The sequence below is a fragment of the Eptesicus fuscus genome, chromosome 12 (genome assembly GCF_027574615.1).
Source record: "Eptesicus fuscus isolate TK198812 chromosome 12, DD_ASM_mEF_20220401, whole genome shotgun sequence".
Lineage (NCBI taxonomy): Eukaryota > Metazoa > Chordata > Mammalia > Chiroptera > Vespertilionidae > Eptesicus > Eptesicus fuscus.
The window spans coordinates 82,972,488-82,989,553 of NC_072484.1; the positions used below are offsets into that span (position 1 = coordinate 82,972,488).

General features: G+C 54.1%; 1 protein-coding gene across 1 annotated transcript in view; it reads left to right on the top strand.

Moving 5' to 3' along the window:
• CTIF (cap binding complex dependent translation initiation factor) overlaps positions 1-17,066 on the top strand; it is a 232,976-nt gene that overhangs the window by 198,675 nt on the left and 17,235 nt on the right. Inside the window, exon 11 of the mRNA XM_028155629.2 lies at positions 1,171-1,326. Within this exon, the coding sequence (XP_028011430.2) occupies positions 1,171-1,326 (156 nt within the window). The remainder of the gene's footprint in view (positions 1-1,170; positions 1,327-17,066) is intronic.

The window sequence follows — 17,066 nt, forward strand, 5'->3', positions numbered from 1 at the left end:
ATGAACATGGGTATGCAAATACCCTGCTTTCCGTTTTTTTGGATATATCTCCAGAAGTGGAATTGTGGGATCGTATTGTGATTATATTTTTAATTTTTGAGGATCGCCATACTGTTTTCCATGGCAGCTGTATTATTTAGATTGGGGGGGGGGGGGGCGGGCGTGGTTTTAAGACAAGCACGTGGGTAGGATTTTTTTTCCCAAACATCTGCTTATGTAAGATTCTTCCTCTTGCTTTCACTCATAGCTGGGTGTGCTCTTTTATCCTCAAGCTTATGAAGATGTTGCCTCAATGTCTCTGAATTTTAACATTAAATGTACAAGTAAAAGGTCAACAATGTTGTTCCTTTGTGAGAAATCTAGGGGTTTGTTTTTTTCCCCTCACAGCTATTTGTAGAATTTTTTTCTTCTCTTTGAAATTAAAATGAAAATTCTCTTGCTCAGTAAATGTGAGTTCCAATCCCCGGTGGCTTTTAAGACCTTTTCTTGTATCGTAGCTACGAGTTAACATGTCTTGTTTTAGCCTTAATGCAATGGCTGGCACTCGATAGGGCAATAAAACTTTTAAGAATGAATGAATGGCCCCAGCGGTTTGGCTCAGTGGATAGAGCATCGGCCTGTGGACTGAAGGGTCCCAGGTTCGATTCTGGTCAAAGGCACGTGCCCAGGTTGTGGGCTCGATCCCCAGTGCGGGGCATACAGGAGGCAGCTGATCAATGATTCTCTCTCCCCATTGATGTTTCTATCTCACTCTCCCTTCCTCTTAGAAATCAATAAAAATATATCTTAAAAAAAGGAAAAGAATGAATGAATGACTGATTTTTTCATGATCGTCTAGGCCCCTTGCAGGCAGAGCGGGGAGGGCATGATTTGGGGGTTCGCAAAGGGAGAGCGGTTAGGCACAGGGAGTTGAATGGCGGACGTGAAGACTCCGGGACAGGTGCCATCTCCCCTTCATCTCACTCCCCCACCTCTGTCTTGGGGTCAGGGGAGCAAGGCTGAGGGGCCCCCAGTCCGGAGACCCCGGAGAACAGGTGCTGTGGCCCTGGTCACCCATTCCCGTCCTTGAAAACGCGAGGACCGGCCCTCAGACGGCAGGCCCCGCAGCAGAGGGGGGGGGGGGGGGGGTGCCCGGCCCGCCAGGCTGACGCGGTCTCTGTTCCTCCGCAGAAGGACTTCACGGTGCGGGAGGCGCTGCAGCAGCAGGACGTGGAGCGCTGGCTGGGCTTCATCACCTTCCTGTGCGAGGTGTTCGGCACCATGCGCAGCAGCACGGGCGAGCCCTTCCGCGTGCTCGTCTGCCCCATCTACACCTGCCTCCGCGAGGTAAGGCCCGCGCCTGAGCGCCCTGTCTGTGATGGAGCCGCCTCCGGGGGCACCAGGAGAGCCGTGCGGGGACCAGTTGTAAAGCCACGATCCTTGGGAAAGAGAACCGTCCCCTCCCCCTGCTGTGGACTGAAGCCGGGTCTTTATTGATTGCGTTTCCATAAAGGTCAGCGGCCCCCAGGAAAGCACTGCTGACTCAGGCTGAGGGACCCCCTCAGGGAGGGCGCTGCCTGCAGTGAGGCTTACTTGAATGAATGGCTCTTGGGCCTGGGTCGGTTCCCATTGAATTCCTTATTTTATTTTTTTTTAAAGATTTGCTTTTGAAAAAGAAATAAATAAGAACAAGCCAGAACTTTTGAGAAGCAAGAGGTCAGTGGGGTGCTTTCTGGACCGGGCACCATTGCCCCTTTAGAAGGTCGCCCTAGCTGCTGTCTGCACAGAACCGGCAGTGGCCCACGTGGGCTGGGGGCTGAGGGGGCTGGGGGGGGCCGCTGGATCCTCCAGGGGGAGGCTGGGGGCTGGAGCACTGCTGAGAAAGTGAGGAGGGAAGGACGGTTTGCAGCCCCGTTGTATTCCTGAGTTAGTACCCACAGAACCTGCGGACACGAGCTGCCGCGAAGGGAGAAAGTGCTGTGGGCTCCTGGCTGCCGGCCTGGAAGCACCGTGGTCAGGGATGGGGCGTCTGGAAGAGAAGTGGGGGGAGGAGAGGGGAGCACCAGGCGCCGGTTTTTCTGTTTGGGTGACCTGTTGGTCGTCCCCAGGGCACCGTCATGTGGTTGCTCAGGTGGAAGTGTCTGAAGATAAGGAAAAGGTCATCCTGGGGACACAGACTGAGCGTCATGTTGATGTGTACCTGGTGCTCAGGGCTGGAGACTCGATGGGGTCACCCAGGGAGAGGGTGCAGGTGGAGGGGAGGACGGGAGCCAGCAAGGAGGTGGGCGGGGGGGGGGGGGGGGGAGAGTGACCCGAGGCAGAGAAGGTTCCAGGAGAGCGTGAGGATCATCACAGCACTCCTTCCTGGGAGCGGGGCAGCCTCCCTCACATGTGCCGTACCCCCACCCCAGCAGCAGGTCCCAGGACCCAAGGAGGAGTGGCCTCTGGGGAACCGATAAAACCAGGACAGAGAAGTGGCCTGAGTTTAGCAACGAGGAGGTCAGGGGGCCGCGGTGCCAGTGGGGTGAGCACAGGAGCCCCATGGGGCCACCCTCAGGAGTCGGTGGAGGTCGGGCCTGAGCGTGGACTAGTCTTTGGAGACGTGTCTCGGTGGAAGGCACTTGTCAGCTAAAGGGGACGTGTGGGGTCAAGGGACCGTCTGTGTTTTTGAAAGAAGGATAGCAAAGCCGCTGAGGGGAAGGCAGGGGTACCTGCAGATGTTTCTGAAGCATCGTGTCTGGGAAGCAGGGTGCTCGTTCCAGGCCGCGTGGCTGCCGGGGAAGCGGAGCTCAGGCCCTCCTGGGCGCTTCGTAAGCCCACAAGCCTCCGCCGGCCACAGAGCCAGGCATTCTCCTAACAAACGCTCTTGGGTTCAGATTGTTTCTCAGACTCACACAACGGTCTCTCCCGACCATATTTCACTCTCAAAGTGTGCGAAGCTCAGAATGCAGCACCAGGAGAGGCCGCAGCTCTGCTTTCTGCACCCCTTTGGGGGTGATTTGGAGGCAGGAGGCAGGAGCCTGGCCCAGGTGGCCTCGAGGGGCCCTCCCAGCCCTGCCTGAGTTGCCCTGAGCCCCAGACAACCCATCTGAAGGCAGAAGGCAGCACGTTCTAGGGCAGTGGCCTGGATGGTCTCAACACGTTCCCTCTGCGTGATCTGGGCACCTCCTGGTGTCGCCGTCACCTGCTCCCCCGAGCAGGGAGCAGGGCTGAGCACTGCCCTGGCTGCCGGGACACTTCTAACTCGGCCTGTGGCAGCGCACACACTCTGGTGTGAGGTCCGGAACGTGCCAGGAGGTCGCACCAACAGGAAACAAGGACCCTCCCCTAGCGCCCACTTGTTTGATGCACTGAACTCTGTGGGCAGGTGTCACGAACACCAGCCTCTGCCGAGCTCCGTAGTAAGCGTGAAGAGTAAATAAATCATCGGTGGCTCCTACCAGGTTGTCCAAGAGAAACCAGAGCCCCGTGTTCCACGCCACCTGCTTGAGGCCCTGCAGTGAGGCGGTTCAGGGGCATTAGCCCTGGGTTCCAGTCCTGCCTCTTCCATTGGTTAGTTGTGCCATCTTGGGGGAGAGCTCGCCTGCTCTGAGCCTGCTCCTCGATTGTGGAGAGGGATCACGCTGCTCTACCTACAGGCTTGGGGAGGAAGACGAGGGATGGAGAAGGTGCTAGTGCCCTGGGGCAACTAGGTAGGAATGTGGAAGAACTGCCCCTGGGACTTACTCTAGGGCAGGACGGCTCCCTAGAGTCTGGTGCCCTCCAGTCTGACTTAGGGCCTGGGCACACGCCCCATCTTAAAGGGGCAGAGGGGCTGAATGCCCTTCGAGTGACACGCCGCCAGTCTAGGCTATACCTCACCCACAGCTCCTGAGCTCCCAATCCAGGGCTCTTTCCAGGAGAGAACTCAGCGTCCCTAGAAGAGAAGATTGGGAAAGAAAGGTGTGCCCTGGGGATCTTACCACCCCCCTTGGAGAGGCTGTGTCCTTCCCAGAATTCAGGAGACAGACACCTGAATTCTTAGTCAGCTGCTGCCTCCCCTACCTTATCACATATTCATCCCTAGTCCTCCCCCACAGCAGGTTAAGCCAGCTCTGAGAAGTTTCTGGAAGCCAAAGGCACTGCTGCTGCCTCTCTCCTTGCTGGAAAATTTTAGGCTTTTTCCCTGGGCCCTGCAGGTGGCTGGCCCCTAATCACCAGGCCCACCCTGCCCTGGGGTCCTCCCAGCTCCCAGAACCATCCCCAGGCTCACAGTTCCAACTTCCCACTAAGCAGCATCCAGGCCATGCCCCAAGCCCCCCCACAAGATGTGCCCTTAGCTGCACCCCAAAGTCCTGCTCAGTCCAGGTCCTCTTGGTGCGGGCCCAGACTCACCTCCCTGCCTCCCTGAGCCAGTGCACACCTGGCACATCCTCACAGCTCCGTCCTTCCACGTGGCCTTAGAGGAAGCGGTATTTAGTGCCGATAGCAGCACAGTGCATGGCACGGTCCAGAGCATGGCATGCATTCTTCTCTCTTTTAACTCAGACAACACCCTGAGCATTATCATCCCCATTTTCAAGAGAACAAAGAGGTCAGGCAGCTCGTCAGGGCCACACGGCCAGCAGGCAGCAGCGTCCACGTTGGAATCCAGGTCTGAGCGCCAGCCGAGTCCCTGCTCCTACCGGCCCCGCTTCCCTGCCTGGTGAGCAGAGCAGCTGCTCTCCTTCTATTCTCAGCCCTCAGCCCAGCGCCTGCTGCGTGGCGGAGGCTGAATCGATCTCTGTGGAATCGATTCTGCTCTTGCCATAAATAGCATTTGCCAATCAGAGATCCTTCTTTGAGGGACAGAGAGGAATACTTTTCAATGAGTCCTTTTATTGTTTAAGAGCCTGTGGTTTCTGCCAAGATGGTTTTCAAAGTGATTGAAGAGTGTTCTTGACGGCCCAAAGCTGCAGGCGTCTCCCTGCCCTCCTGCTTACAACTCGAATTCGCCTCGTGAGCTCTTCTTAGTTTCTATAATGTTTTTAAATTCTTATTGTGGTGAGAACACTTAGCATACAGTCCACCCTCTGAACAGATTGTTACGTGTACACAACAATGTTGTTACCTACAGGCACAATGTTGTGCCGATCTCTAGAACTTACTCGTCCTGCATAACTGAAACTTGGAACCCAGTGGTTAGCAATTCCCTACATCCCCCTCCTCCCAGACCTCTGGCAACCACCATTCTGTTCTCTGGTGCTGTGGGCCTGACTGTTCAGATACTTCACTTAAGTGGGAATATGCAGTGTTGGTCCTGTGACTGGCTCATTTCAACACCTAGCTCGTTTCCAGATCTCGGCTACTGTGAGTCATGCTGCGCTGAACATGGGACTGCTAATACCGCTTCAAGATCTTGATTTCGATTCTTCTGAATAAAATACACAGCAGTGGCATTGCTGGGTCCTATGGTGCTTCTGTTTCTAATGGTTTGAGGAACCCCCATACTGTTTTTCATAGCAGGTGTACCATTTTGCATTGCCACTAACAATGTATAAAAGTTCTCATTTCTTCACATCCTTTTCAACACTTGTTGTCTTTCATATATATATATACTAGAGGCCCGGTGCATGAAATTCATGCACTGGGGGGGAGGGGAAGGGGTCTTTCAGCCCAGCCTGCACCCTCTTGCAGTCCGGGACACCTCGCTCTTTACCTCCTGCCTGCTGGCTCCTTACCACTCAGCTCACTGCTCCTTAGCGTTGCCACGGAGGTGGGAGAGGCTCCCGCCATGGCCACTGTGCTCACCAGCTGTGAGCCTGGCTTCTGGCTGAGCAGCGCTCCCCCTTTGGGAGAGCACTGACCACCAGGGGGCAGCTCCTGCATTGAGCGTCTGCCCCCCTGGTGGTCAGTGCGCATCATAGCAACTGGTCGTTCCACCCTTCGGGCGATTTGCATATTAGGCTTTTATTATATAGGATATATATGCCATCCTAACAAATATGAGGTGATATCTCATAGCTTTGTGTTTTGCATTCCTCTGAGGATTAGTGACATTGAGCCTCTTTTCCCATCTGTTGGCTATGTGTATCTCTTCTTTGGGAAAATGTCTATTCAAGTGCTTCGTCCATTTTTTAAGTTTAGTTACTAGTTCTTTTGCTGTTGGGTTGTAGGCATTTCTTACATATTTTGAGAACTGACCCGTTATCAGATACGTGGTTTGTAAATATTTCCCCCATTCTGTAGGTTGCGGTTCCACCCTATCGATCGTTTCCTTTGTTGGACAGCTTTCTAGCTGGAGGTAGTCTCTTTGTCTGGTTTTGCTTTTGTGCTTTTGGTGTCATAGCCATAAAGTCACTATCAAGACCAATGTCATAAAGCTTTTCCCCTTTGTGTTCTGTGAGGAGTTATAGCTTCAGGTCTTGTGTTAACTCTTTAATCCATTTGGTTGTGTGTTATAAGAGTCCCAATTTCATTCTTTTGCATATCCAGTCTTCCCAGCACCATTTATTGAAGAGTCTTTCCTCTCCCCATTGTGTTTTTTGGCACCCTTGTCAAAGATCAGTTGACCATATGCATAGATTTATTTCTGGATTCTCAACTCTGCCCCATTGATCTATATATCCATTTTGATTATTGTAGCTTTATAATATACTAGAGGCCTGGTGCACAAAAATTCGTGCACTGGGCGGTTGCAGGGGGAGGTCCCTCAGCCCGGCCTGCGCCCTCTTGCAGTCCGGGAGCCCTCGGGGGATGTCCGACTAATGGCTTAGGCCTGCTCCCTGGGGGATCAGGCCTAAGCTGGCAGTCAGACATCCCTCTAGCAGCCCGGGAGCCCTTGGGGGATGTCTGACTAACGGCTTAGCTCCCCGCGGGGAGTGGGCGGGCCTAAGCCGTCAGTCGGACATCCTTAGTGCTGCCACGGAGGTGGGAGAGGCTCCCGGCCACCCTCTGCGCTGGCCCGCCATGAACCGGCTTCTGGCTGAGCAGCGCTCCCCCTGTGGAAACACACTGACCACCAGGGGGCAGCTCCTGCGTTGAGCGTCTGTCCCCCTGGTGGTCAGTGTGCATCATAGCAACTGGTCGTTCCGCCATTAGGGTCAATTTGCATATTACCCTTTTATTATATAGGATTTTGAAATCAGGAAGTGTAATGCCTCCTGATTTGTTCTTTTTAAAACTGCTTCATGGTTATTTGGCTATTTGGAGTCTTTTATGAATTAAAGAATTGTCTACTTCTGTAAAAAAAAAAAAAATTCCCTTGGAATTTTCATAGGGATTGCATTGAATCTGTAGATCACTTTGGCTAGGATGGACATTTTAATAATATTAACTCTTTCAACCCAAGATCAGAAAAAGACAAGAGTACCCACTCTCACCACTCCTACTCAGCATATTATGGGAAGTCCTAGCCAGAGCAATTAGGCAAGAAAAAAAAGATATAAAATGCATCCACATCAGAAAAGAAGAAGTAAAGTTATCTCTGATTATAGGATCTCATATAGAGAAAATTCTAAAGTCTCCAAAAAAAAAACTGTTAGAACTATTAAATGAATTTAGTAAAGTTGCAGGATGCAAAAATCAACATACAAAATCAGTTGCATTTCTACCTACTAACAGACTTTCTGAAAAAAAAAATGAGAAAATGATCCCATTTACAATAGCATCAAAAAGAAGAAAATACTTAGGAATAAACTTAACTACAGAAGTGAAAGGCTTGTACACTGAAAAGGACAAACTGTTGTTGAAAAACATGAAAGAAGATACAAACAGATGGTAAGACATCCCGCAAGGTATTTTCTAATAGCTTTCTAAGGACCCCTTCATCCTGCCAGAGTCCTCAGCCAGAGTGGCCGCTCTGATCAGGATTTCTTGCCCAAGCTAATGGTTTCATCATCTCCCACCTCAGCGGGAGCCGACCTGCCAGGGTTTAGGTCTGGTTCCCCCAGCACCATCCTCCCCCCCACCCCCCACCCTCTCCTGACCCTGCAGTGCTCTCAGCCCCCTCCACTCCTCCGTCACCCCTGTGACCCCGTGGGGATTCCGCTGGCCTCCTCCCGGTTATCACTGAACGCTTTCCTCTGGGCCCCTTACTTTAAGAGCTTTGCTGGAAATTCCTCTGGCAGGGGTGCCGGCGTGCCTTTTAACCCCTTACACCTGTTTCCTTTGAACAGCCTTGGCCCGTGCCTGGTGGACCTGCCTCCGTACACTCCCTCTCATTCTTTCTGTCTTCCAATCTCTGCAGTCCACTCTACTCGTGATCCCCACCTTCCTGCCCTCTTCCGAGTCCGGCAGCCGTTGCCAGAGGTCAGGAGTAGAGAAAAGGAGGAAGGGAGGGGGTGCCTCTGTCAGGAATCTCTCATCCCTCTGCACCCCCCTCTGACCCCACGAGCCTCTCCCTCTGGTTGGCTCCCTCACTCCCCTCCCCTCCAGGCCCCAGAAACCCCATCCACCCCACCCTGTCCTTTCCAGAGGAAGGGCAGGGAGGGGGCAGGCACCTCTGGGGGGTGTCTGCAAGGGGCAACCCCTTCCTCCCCCCCGCCCCCAGGGATGCAACTGGCTGGGCTCCTGGAGGAGGCCGGCAGGCGCAGGCGGGGAGAGCACAGAGGGCAGCAGCTCAGGCTTCTCAGGAAATGAAATTGCTCCGTGCAACAATGAGAGCCACTTTTTTAGCTTTCTGCATGAGCATGCATTCAATTGCTCACATTGTTTTGGCTCCAGGGGAAGTCTGACATCGGAAAAGGCCGAGATGAAGTGGGTGTGGGTGGAGATCCTCTGCTGTTCCACAGGCGAGTCTAGCAGCACAGTCTTCCAGGCACCTTTCCTTCCAGGGGGACCCCTCCTCCCCTCCCCAGAGCAGAGAATGGAGCTGCCGTCAGGGGTTATTAGTTGGCAGGGCCCCCTGTGGCCAGAAGGGGCCCGGGTTGCCCAGGGCAGCTGCGCACCCCTCGCAGGGAGCGGAGATTTGAAATCCTCCTCCAGGCAGCCCAGCCGCGCAAGGCTGCACCACCCTGAGAAGCTCTGACAAACTCACACATTCTCAGACCTCTCCTTCAGCCAGTTAAACCAGATTTCGTGGGCATGGGTCTGAAGGGAGTAGATATAAGCTCTCCATGTGACTCACGTGTGCAGCCCACATTGGAACATAGGAGTAGCTGCATCTTCGGTGCATTTAGTGAGCGGCCACTGGTGAGCAGAGCTGGGGAAGGGACAGCTGGGAGAGCCAGAGAGACCTGAGTTTGCGTCCCAGCACTACCACTCACTAGCTGTGGGGCTTGGCGCTCATTCTTTAACCTTCTGAACCTCAGCTTTCTACCTGTAGCATGGGAATGCTACTCACCCTGCAGGCTTGTCTTAAGGCTTAACGTGCACGCGACGGTCACGTAAAGCCAGTGGCAATGCGCTGGCATGACGCAGGTTGCTGTGGAAAGCAACCCATGTTCCAGGCATTGCTCACAAGAAGTGTCCATCACAGGCTGCCCCCGAAAGAGGTCCATTCTCCTTACCGGCACCAAGGCCTCCCCACAATCACACACGCACACACACACACACCCCTTTCCTGGAGAACCTCTGCTGAGTCCTGTATGGCTGCAGCCGCACTGTTCCCATCGTATTCCCACAGAAGGCTTCGTGCATTCCTGCCGCCTGGAGCTCACTCTTCCTCTTCTTCCTCCCTGGCTCTTGTCCGCCTTCCAGGCCAAACCCACTCCCCACCTCGTCCCCACCCTGCCCGGATTCACTCCTCCGTGACCCTGTAGAACTAGCATCCACACAGGGCCCTTGCTCTCTGGACTTGACCTTTGCCTGGTGGTTGTACGAATGCCCTTTGACCTCTTCTTGGGTGCCTGGGGGTAGGCTGGGTCTTGTCTATCACGTAACCCAACAGCATTCTGCTCAGGATTCTGCATTCACCCAGTAAGCAGTGACTTGGTTTGAGACGATGCTACTTTCTCGTTGAACTGCAAAGGTTCCCAGTTGTGCTGGAAGAGGGCATTATGAATGGCGACCTTTCCCCACACGGTTTACAATCCACTTGGCTACCACATCCCCAAAAATGTAGCCGCCATGAACATGTATGATGGGTTGTGCACATGCATATACAAGAAGGGGGAATTTAGGGGTCTGAGCAGCTGCTTAGGGGCAAAGGGGAAGAGGAGATCGAGCTTTAGGGGCAGTGGGCTTCGCACAGGTGTTGGCGGGGAGGGAGAAAGCGTTCTGGGAAGAAAACTTTGAGTGGAGGCTTGGGGCCAGAATGAGCCTGGGCGCCTGTTTGTGTCTCTGTGATGAAGAGAGGGTCTGACAGCGGAGGCATTTGGGTGGACGCAAGATGATACTGGAACCTCGGACAGTCTCTCGGCCAGAGAGCAACCCATGGCAGGCGTACAGGAGAGTTTATGTATTCATTCAACAAACACCAAGGAAAAGGCCACTTCTTTATTGAACTGAACAGTCTCCTAGGCACATTTTCTACTAGAAATGTATTTCGACAGAGGCAGATCTGGGGCTCTCCCTGGCCAGGGCACAGTGGAAAGTACAGTGCTCAAAAAGGGCGGGCGGAGGGGAGAGACAGGAATGTGGGAGCCCAGAAGGCAGATGAGACAAGAAGAGCTGACTGGCAAGGGCATCTGAGCAGAGAACAACCCTCAACTCCTTGTCTTTAAATTCCTTCTCCATGACAGTCCATCAAAAAGACTCACTGGGACGTTCAGGGCTGGAAAGGCGCTTAAAAATTCAGGAGAACCTTTCTGCATGAACAGTTTATTCCAGCCCTCATCTTAGGCACAGACCGGCCTGGAATGTTCCGCTGAGAAAGCAGCCTTCCCGAGGCAGGTACCCGGCCCCTGGGCCCTGGTGTGGCCGCAGAGTCCTCCAGGTCCAGCAGCTGTGGCTGTGAATACCCCAGCGTAAGCAGCCATTCCTGTGACCTGCGCAGAAATAACTCCCACGGCTGCGCCCCCTCCAGGGATGCTGTCCCCCCTTCCACTCAGCAGCCAGGGCACTCTGTGGCGCGAGCCCCCAACCTGCTCAGGCACCCTCCCCAGCCTACCCTTCCCCCCCCCCCACACACACACACACTGCCGTGTCCCCATCTAAGGCTGCGAGTTCTTGACCTCCTCCAGATAAAATCCGGGTCGCCCCCACCCCCCACCCTTTAACTGTTCCACTTCCTCAGCCAGACTCTGCGAACTGCAATGTGAAATCTGAAGCCAGTGTTCCCCTTAGCAACCATGGTAACACAGGATCTGATAGGGAGCCTGGAGTTATAAAAATACCAGCTTCCACCAGACACTGGTTCCACAGGGAACCCAGTCTCCACGCCAGAACCGGTTTTAAACGGTTTTAAACCTCGAGATTTCCCAGCCTGTCTGCACAGGGCTCCAGGAGAGCCACTGCACTCCCTGCGGGAGGGGCGGCTGCCAGGCCGGGCACGGCCCCCACAACCTGGAGACTCAGCGGGGCTGGGGCTCTCTGAAAATGAGGTCGCCCTGAAAGGGGATAGAGGTGGGAGCAGGCTTTCTTCAACATCAAGTCTTCGGCATTTCTTAAAAGTTAGAAGGGACTGCCTCCAGCCCTTACAGCTGCCACCCAGGAGGGCATCTTCAGCGCCACCGGCCCTTCCCAGTGAGACCGATGGGACGGATTGAAGATAGTTGTAATTAACCTAACCGTTTTCTAGTGGGAACTCTACCTTGAAGGCCTCCGGTAGAGAGGGCTACCCTTGCCTGCTCAGGGCTAAAAAGGAAAACCCAGCTCTTCCCTCCCCTCAGGGATGCCCCTTGGGCATGGCCAGGACGGGGGTTCACTTGCCCTCCTGAGCTCAGCGCCGCCTGCAGGGGGCGCCTGGCCCGCGGCGTGGGGGTGGGGGTCCTTCCCGAGGCTTGGGGCCTCCCCCGCCCCAGACTCCAGGCCCGCCCGGCCTCCGCAGCCCCGGGCAGAGCCCTCCCTGCCTCCCCCGCCTCCTCCGCGCTCTCCTCCTCCTTCCTCTTATCTCCTGGGGCCATGCCTTGTAATTTTGAAAAATATTCTAACTCAGTAATTAATGTCTGAACTTCAAGAGGCCCTGCTTTGTGCAGAGTCGCGCTGAAGGCGGCGGGGAGGGAGGAGCTGGAGGCCTTGGCGGGGAGGGGCGGGGCGGGGCGGGGCGGGTTTTTTCTAAACTGGCCAAGGGCCGGTAGTGGATAAACTGTTTCTGGCTGCAGTTGTGCGTACAAGGTACACACGTACATGTATACATGCATCTGTTTAGATCAGTGATTTTGCAGCCTTTTTCATCTCCTGGCACCCATGAACTAAATTACTAAAATTCTGCTGCACACCAAAAAAGATGTATTTTTGCCAATCTGACCAAAAAAATCGATATAATTTTTGTTCACACCAGACAGCTATTGTGTTGGCTGTTGTCATTTTTTTATTTTTTATTTGAGGACCTAAGAGGTACGAGGTCCGTGCCCCTGACTAAATAGTCAGGTATTGCATGTGTTAAAAATTCTGCGGCACGTCGTTTGAAAGCCACTGTGTAGATTTTTTTAATCCTTTGGGTTTTAAAAAATAAGAAGACACCCTCACCGCGCCCGTGGTTTCCCAGTAGGGTGACGTCACAGTCTGCTCAGCCAGCCTGGGAGCACAGGGGAGGCAGGCCGGGCGCTTTCTGCGTGTTAGGTCCCGTGGGGGAACCCACATTTAGAAGATAAGAAAGCAGACGCTGAGGGGGTGGAAAATGGCCATCAGGAACTTCAGATAACCCAGAAGTCAGAAAAATAACGTTTGTCTGTTTCCCACCCTCAGGGAAGGGGTGAATTGCCCCACTGACTCCTGGCCTGGACCCCTCAGCACCCCTCTAATTGCCATGCCTCCCGGTGGTTTGCCCATCCCACATCCCGCCCTGTCCAGCCTCTGTCCTCTCTCAAGTAACCTCCACCCAGCAATCTGGGTGCTCAGTGCTGGGCCGGCTGCTGGGGCCGGGGCATGAGCAGGCTGTGGTTCCTGCTCGCCCATCAGCTGGGGAGGAGAAGCAGAAATAAACGAAGTGCCCTGTGCTGGGAGCTGGTGCATACACCACACAGCCCCCGGGCCCACCCTGACCTTCTGCTTTCACCTGCTCCAGCTCTCACACCCACCCTCTAAATTCAGCACGTGACGCTACCCACCTCTGCTCTCCCCGCCTGCAGCTGTGGGTAACCAATACCGTTTAGACAGCACCCGCGCGTCTGGGCAGACCCAGTTAAGAACCACCTTTTCCCTTCTGCCCACCCACCTCTAGCCCGAGCTAGAACCCAGCGCCTCATTCGTGGCTCCATCCTCACTGCGGCCAGCCGTGATCGGGAGGCGACCGGTGGCCTGGGTCAGGCCCTGTGAGAAGAAACCACCAGGAACCTCCTTTCTTGTGGTGGGAAGGGTGGGGTGCTGGGGCAGGAAGACAGACTTCAGAGCCAGACAAACAATCAGTTTACCCTCTCTGGCCCTCAGCTCCTTCTCGGGATGAGGATTAAATGTTCTTTAGTAGATTTGCTAATTACAAACCGACTTCCTCCCGTCCCTGTAACAGGACACACAGAACAAAGACGTGAAAAACCAAGGACGTGGGATGACGGATCCGTCGGGTAGCATCTTTTTATCATGCCTAATGACGTGCTTCTTAATGAGAACAAATGGGAAGGGACCCAGTAAAACCAGTCTCAGGCCTTTGCCCTTGATGTTCCTTCTGGGAGAGTGCACTTCCAGGTGCCCCTCCAGGCCTCTGCCGATGCCAGTTCCTCAGAGGGCACTCCCCAACCATACACTCTCCCACCCCAGGATCTGGCGTTACCACACCGGTGTTTTGTTGTTGTTAATCTGCGTGTTTTCTGTCTCCCCAGTTAGCATGGAAAGCCTGGGAATATGTCTGCTCTCTTAGCTATGTCCCCAGTGCCTTGAACAGTGCCTGGCATATAGTAGGTGCTCAATAAATACTTGTTGAATAACTTAATGAAATAGAATGTCTCGATTGAACAGAGCAGAAACGATAGTTGCCCCGGTAGAGTTAGTCCGGGAAGATTTCTCTTAGGAGATAAATCCAGAATCCTTAAAGAGGCAAGGTGTGTGAGCAGGGTGGGGCTGGCTGGTAGTGGTCTTTGGAGATGAGCTAGAATGGAAGAGAGAAGAGAGACACGCTCCCAAATCAAACTCGCAAGAAGCACGTTGTGCTCAGAGCCAGCGAACCAGCTCAGAACTGCTGCCAGCCAGTGAAGCTGCCTGTATTCGATCCCGACATTTCACTCTGGTTAAGGGGTCTTTTCTTGACTTTGGTTTGCCAGACTTCGTATGAGGCTTAATTAGTCTGTCCACAGTCAGAACCCCACGAGCCACAATCAGGCTCAAGGTGGGCATCTGGCACAGCTTCCTGGATGGAGAGCCAGGAGGAGGGGCTTATGAGAGGCTGCTGAGTGAGCACCTGCTGTGTTCCGTGTCGGCCTGGAGGTGCAGGCGGAGTAGCAGGGCCTTCCTCCCCTGCCTCTCCCACGAGGAGGGAGGCGGAAGGAGGATGCACAGGAGGGTTGGGAAGATGATGGCAGCATGATGGCACAGGAGGGGGAGAGTGGAGCAGATGGGGGAGGACAAACATTGAGGACAATGGAACCTCTTAGCCCTTAACAATCCCAGCACAACCCCAGCTGGGGAGCTACTATGTCTTTGTCCATTTTCTAGTAGCTGCATTTTGTGAAAAGAGACCGGTGAAAACAATTTTAATACCTCTTACTAGTATCTTTTATTTATTATCCGATATATCCAAAGAATTATTTCAACATGTAATCAGTATTAAAAGGATCAATGAGCGTCTTCAAAATATTTTTGTTGAGTTTGAGAGAGAGGATTGGAGAGTGAGAGAGAGAGAGAGAAACATCAATGTGAGAGTGAAACATTGATCAGCTGCCTCCTGCACACCCCCCCACTGGGGATTGAGCCTGCAACTGGGGCATGTGCCCTTGACCAGATCGAACCGGCAACCTTTTGGTGCTCGGGACAATGCCCAACCAACTGAGCCACACCGGCCAAGGCAATGAGCTCGTTCTTTATATTCTTTTTTTTTTTTTTTTTGGAACTCGGTCTTTGAAATCCAGTGTATATTTGACACTTAAAGCACCTCTCCATCCCTACGGCATGTTTGGAGTGCTCACGACCACACGTGGCTGGTGGCTACTGTCCGGACAGTGGAGGTCTGGAGGCTAGCTTCTGGAATCCTTAGGCTTAGGCTTTTGGAACATTCTGGATCCCAAAAGTATCTGGATCCTCAGGGTCTCAAAAGAATTTTTTTCTTTCAAAATTATTTTTTATAGCTTCTTTCTGAGCACCCAGAAGCAAAGGAAGGCGGTGTGAGCTGAAGCACGCAAGTCCATGGCCGTGTGCTGGTGCTGGCTGGTTGGCTGGAGCCCCCTGGCAGGGTCTGAAAAAGGCAATCCTTTTGACCCCAGAATGGAGAAAGGTGGGGAGGAGGAAAAGGAGGGGCCAGGAAAGGTCAGAGAAAAGAAAAATATGGAAGGGAGGGGGGGGGCTGTGGGGGGCAGGGTGACAGGCTGCATGATGGAGCTAAGAACAGAACCCCCACCCCGAGGGGGGCGGGCACACAGACAGCTCCCAGCTTCCCCTCGCGATGGCTAAGCAGAGATCGTGGCTCCTGACTGGAAGGCACAATCAGCTCATTCTTTCACGGCCCTTTTGATTGCCTGTTGCTGTCAGGACTGCCATTTCTGTAATTAAGACTTTGTCCCTTACTCAGAGGTACCGAAACATAAAAGTATTTGCTGAATCGGTTTCCCAGGGTTAAAAGCCAGACCGAGGAAATGCAAACACACATTCGCTAACTAATTGTCCTTTAATTAAGGCCAAAGCCCTGCTTAAAACAATTAGCTCTGGGAATTGAACAGTAGGTACGACTCCACTTTTTGCTAATTGTTCTTCCCTGATAGGCGGGATGTGGCCAGTCTGGGGGGTTCGGGGGGACAGCAGGGAAGGAATCCGTGGGCTGCTTTGGGCCTGGACTGGACCGTGCCCTGCTGGGTTTGGAAACGTTAGTCAGAGGAGCGTCTGAGGTGTGAGGAAGAGCAAGGCGGATGTGGTTTGGGCAAGGGGAGTCGACAGGCTGCCCCGGGCTTGGACGCGGGCCATGGGAAGTCTCCGAGGCTCCTGCTGGCCACACTGAGGTGGCTTGCCCGGCTGGAGCTGAGGGCGTGGGCCAAGGATTAGCTGACTGGAAAGCAATTAGATGAGGTGGGGCTGGCTGGGAAAATACCTGGAATCCCAGGGCCGGGGTTGAGACTTGCTTGGGTAGTGCCACAGGCAAGAGGCTCTGGGGAGAGGAGGCCCCCACTGGTGAGGGTGGCTGCCCCTGGCCCACTGGGCCGCAAGCCTTTTCTGCCTCTGCCTCATGGGGAGAAGGGGATTCTAGAGTGTGGGGGGAGTCGGGGGGCCGCCCTCTGGGAACGAGGCCCCGTGCCCGATGACCATTTCCTGTCTAGGACCTTCCTAAGGCCTGCCTGTGCCCTCAGATAACCTCCCCTTTCCTGGGCAGGTGGCACGTATGCGGGTGGTACCCTGCCAGAGACTTTCACATTTCCCCGAAGGGTAAAAGGTGCGGGGGGGTTGACTAACCTCAGCAGGGAACCCTCTCCCCCGACAGTGCCCACAGGTCAAAGCCGGCCGGGTCCCTGGAGCCCGTGCTCTGTCTGGGGAGCGTCCCAGTTAGGAGCCCCTGCTCTGGAGTGGAATTTGGGGGTCTCCATACAGGGAAATGGTCAGAGCTGCCGTCCAGGCCACCCTCAAAGCAATGGTGTAAAGGCTTTCATGGCTGACCGGGCCAGATGAGACTCCCACAGATCCCAGACGCCCCTGGCCGCTCACGTTTTGCCCCCAGAAAGGATCATAACCCTCCGCTCCCCTGTGCTCCCCTCCACACCCTTCATCAGAGGTCAGCAAACCTCTAGAAAGGCCAGATACTCAATATTTGCGCTCAGCAGGCCAGAAGGCAGAACCCAGTGTAACCACATCCCTGGGGCCTGTGTGGCACGGCGCAGCAGTGGGCAGCGCCCAGAGCAGTTTCTGTGGAAACGACTCAACTCTGCCTCGTGGTGGGAGAGCACAGACAGGATGCC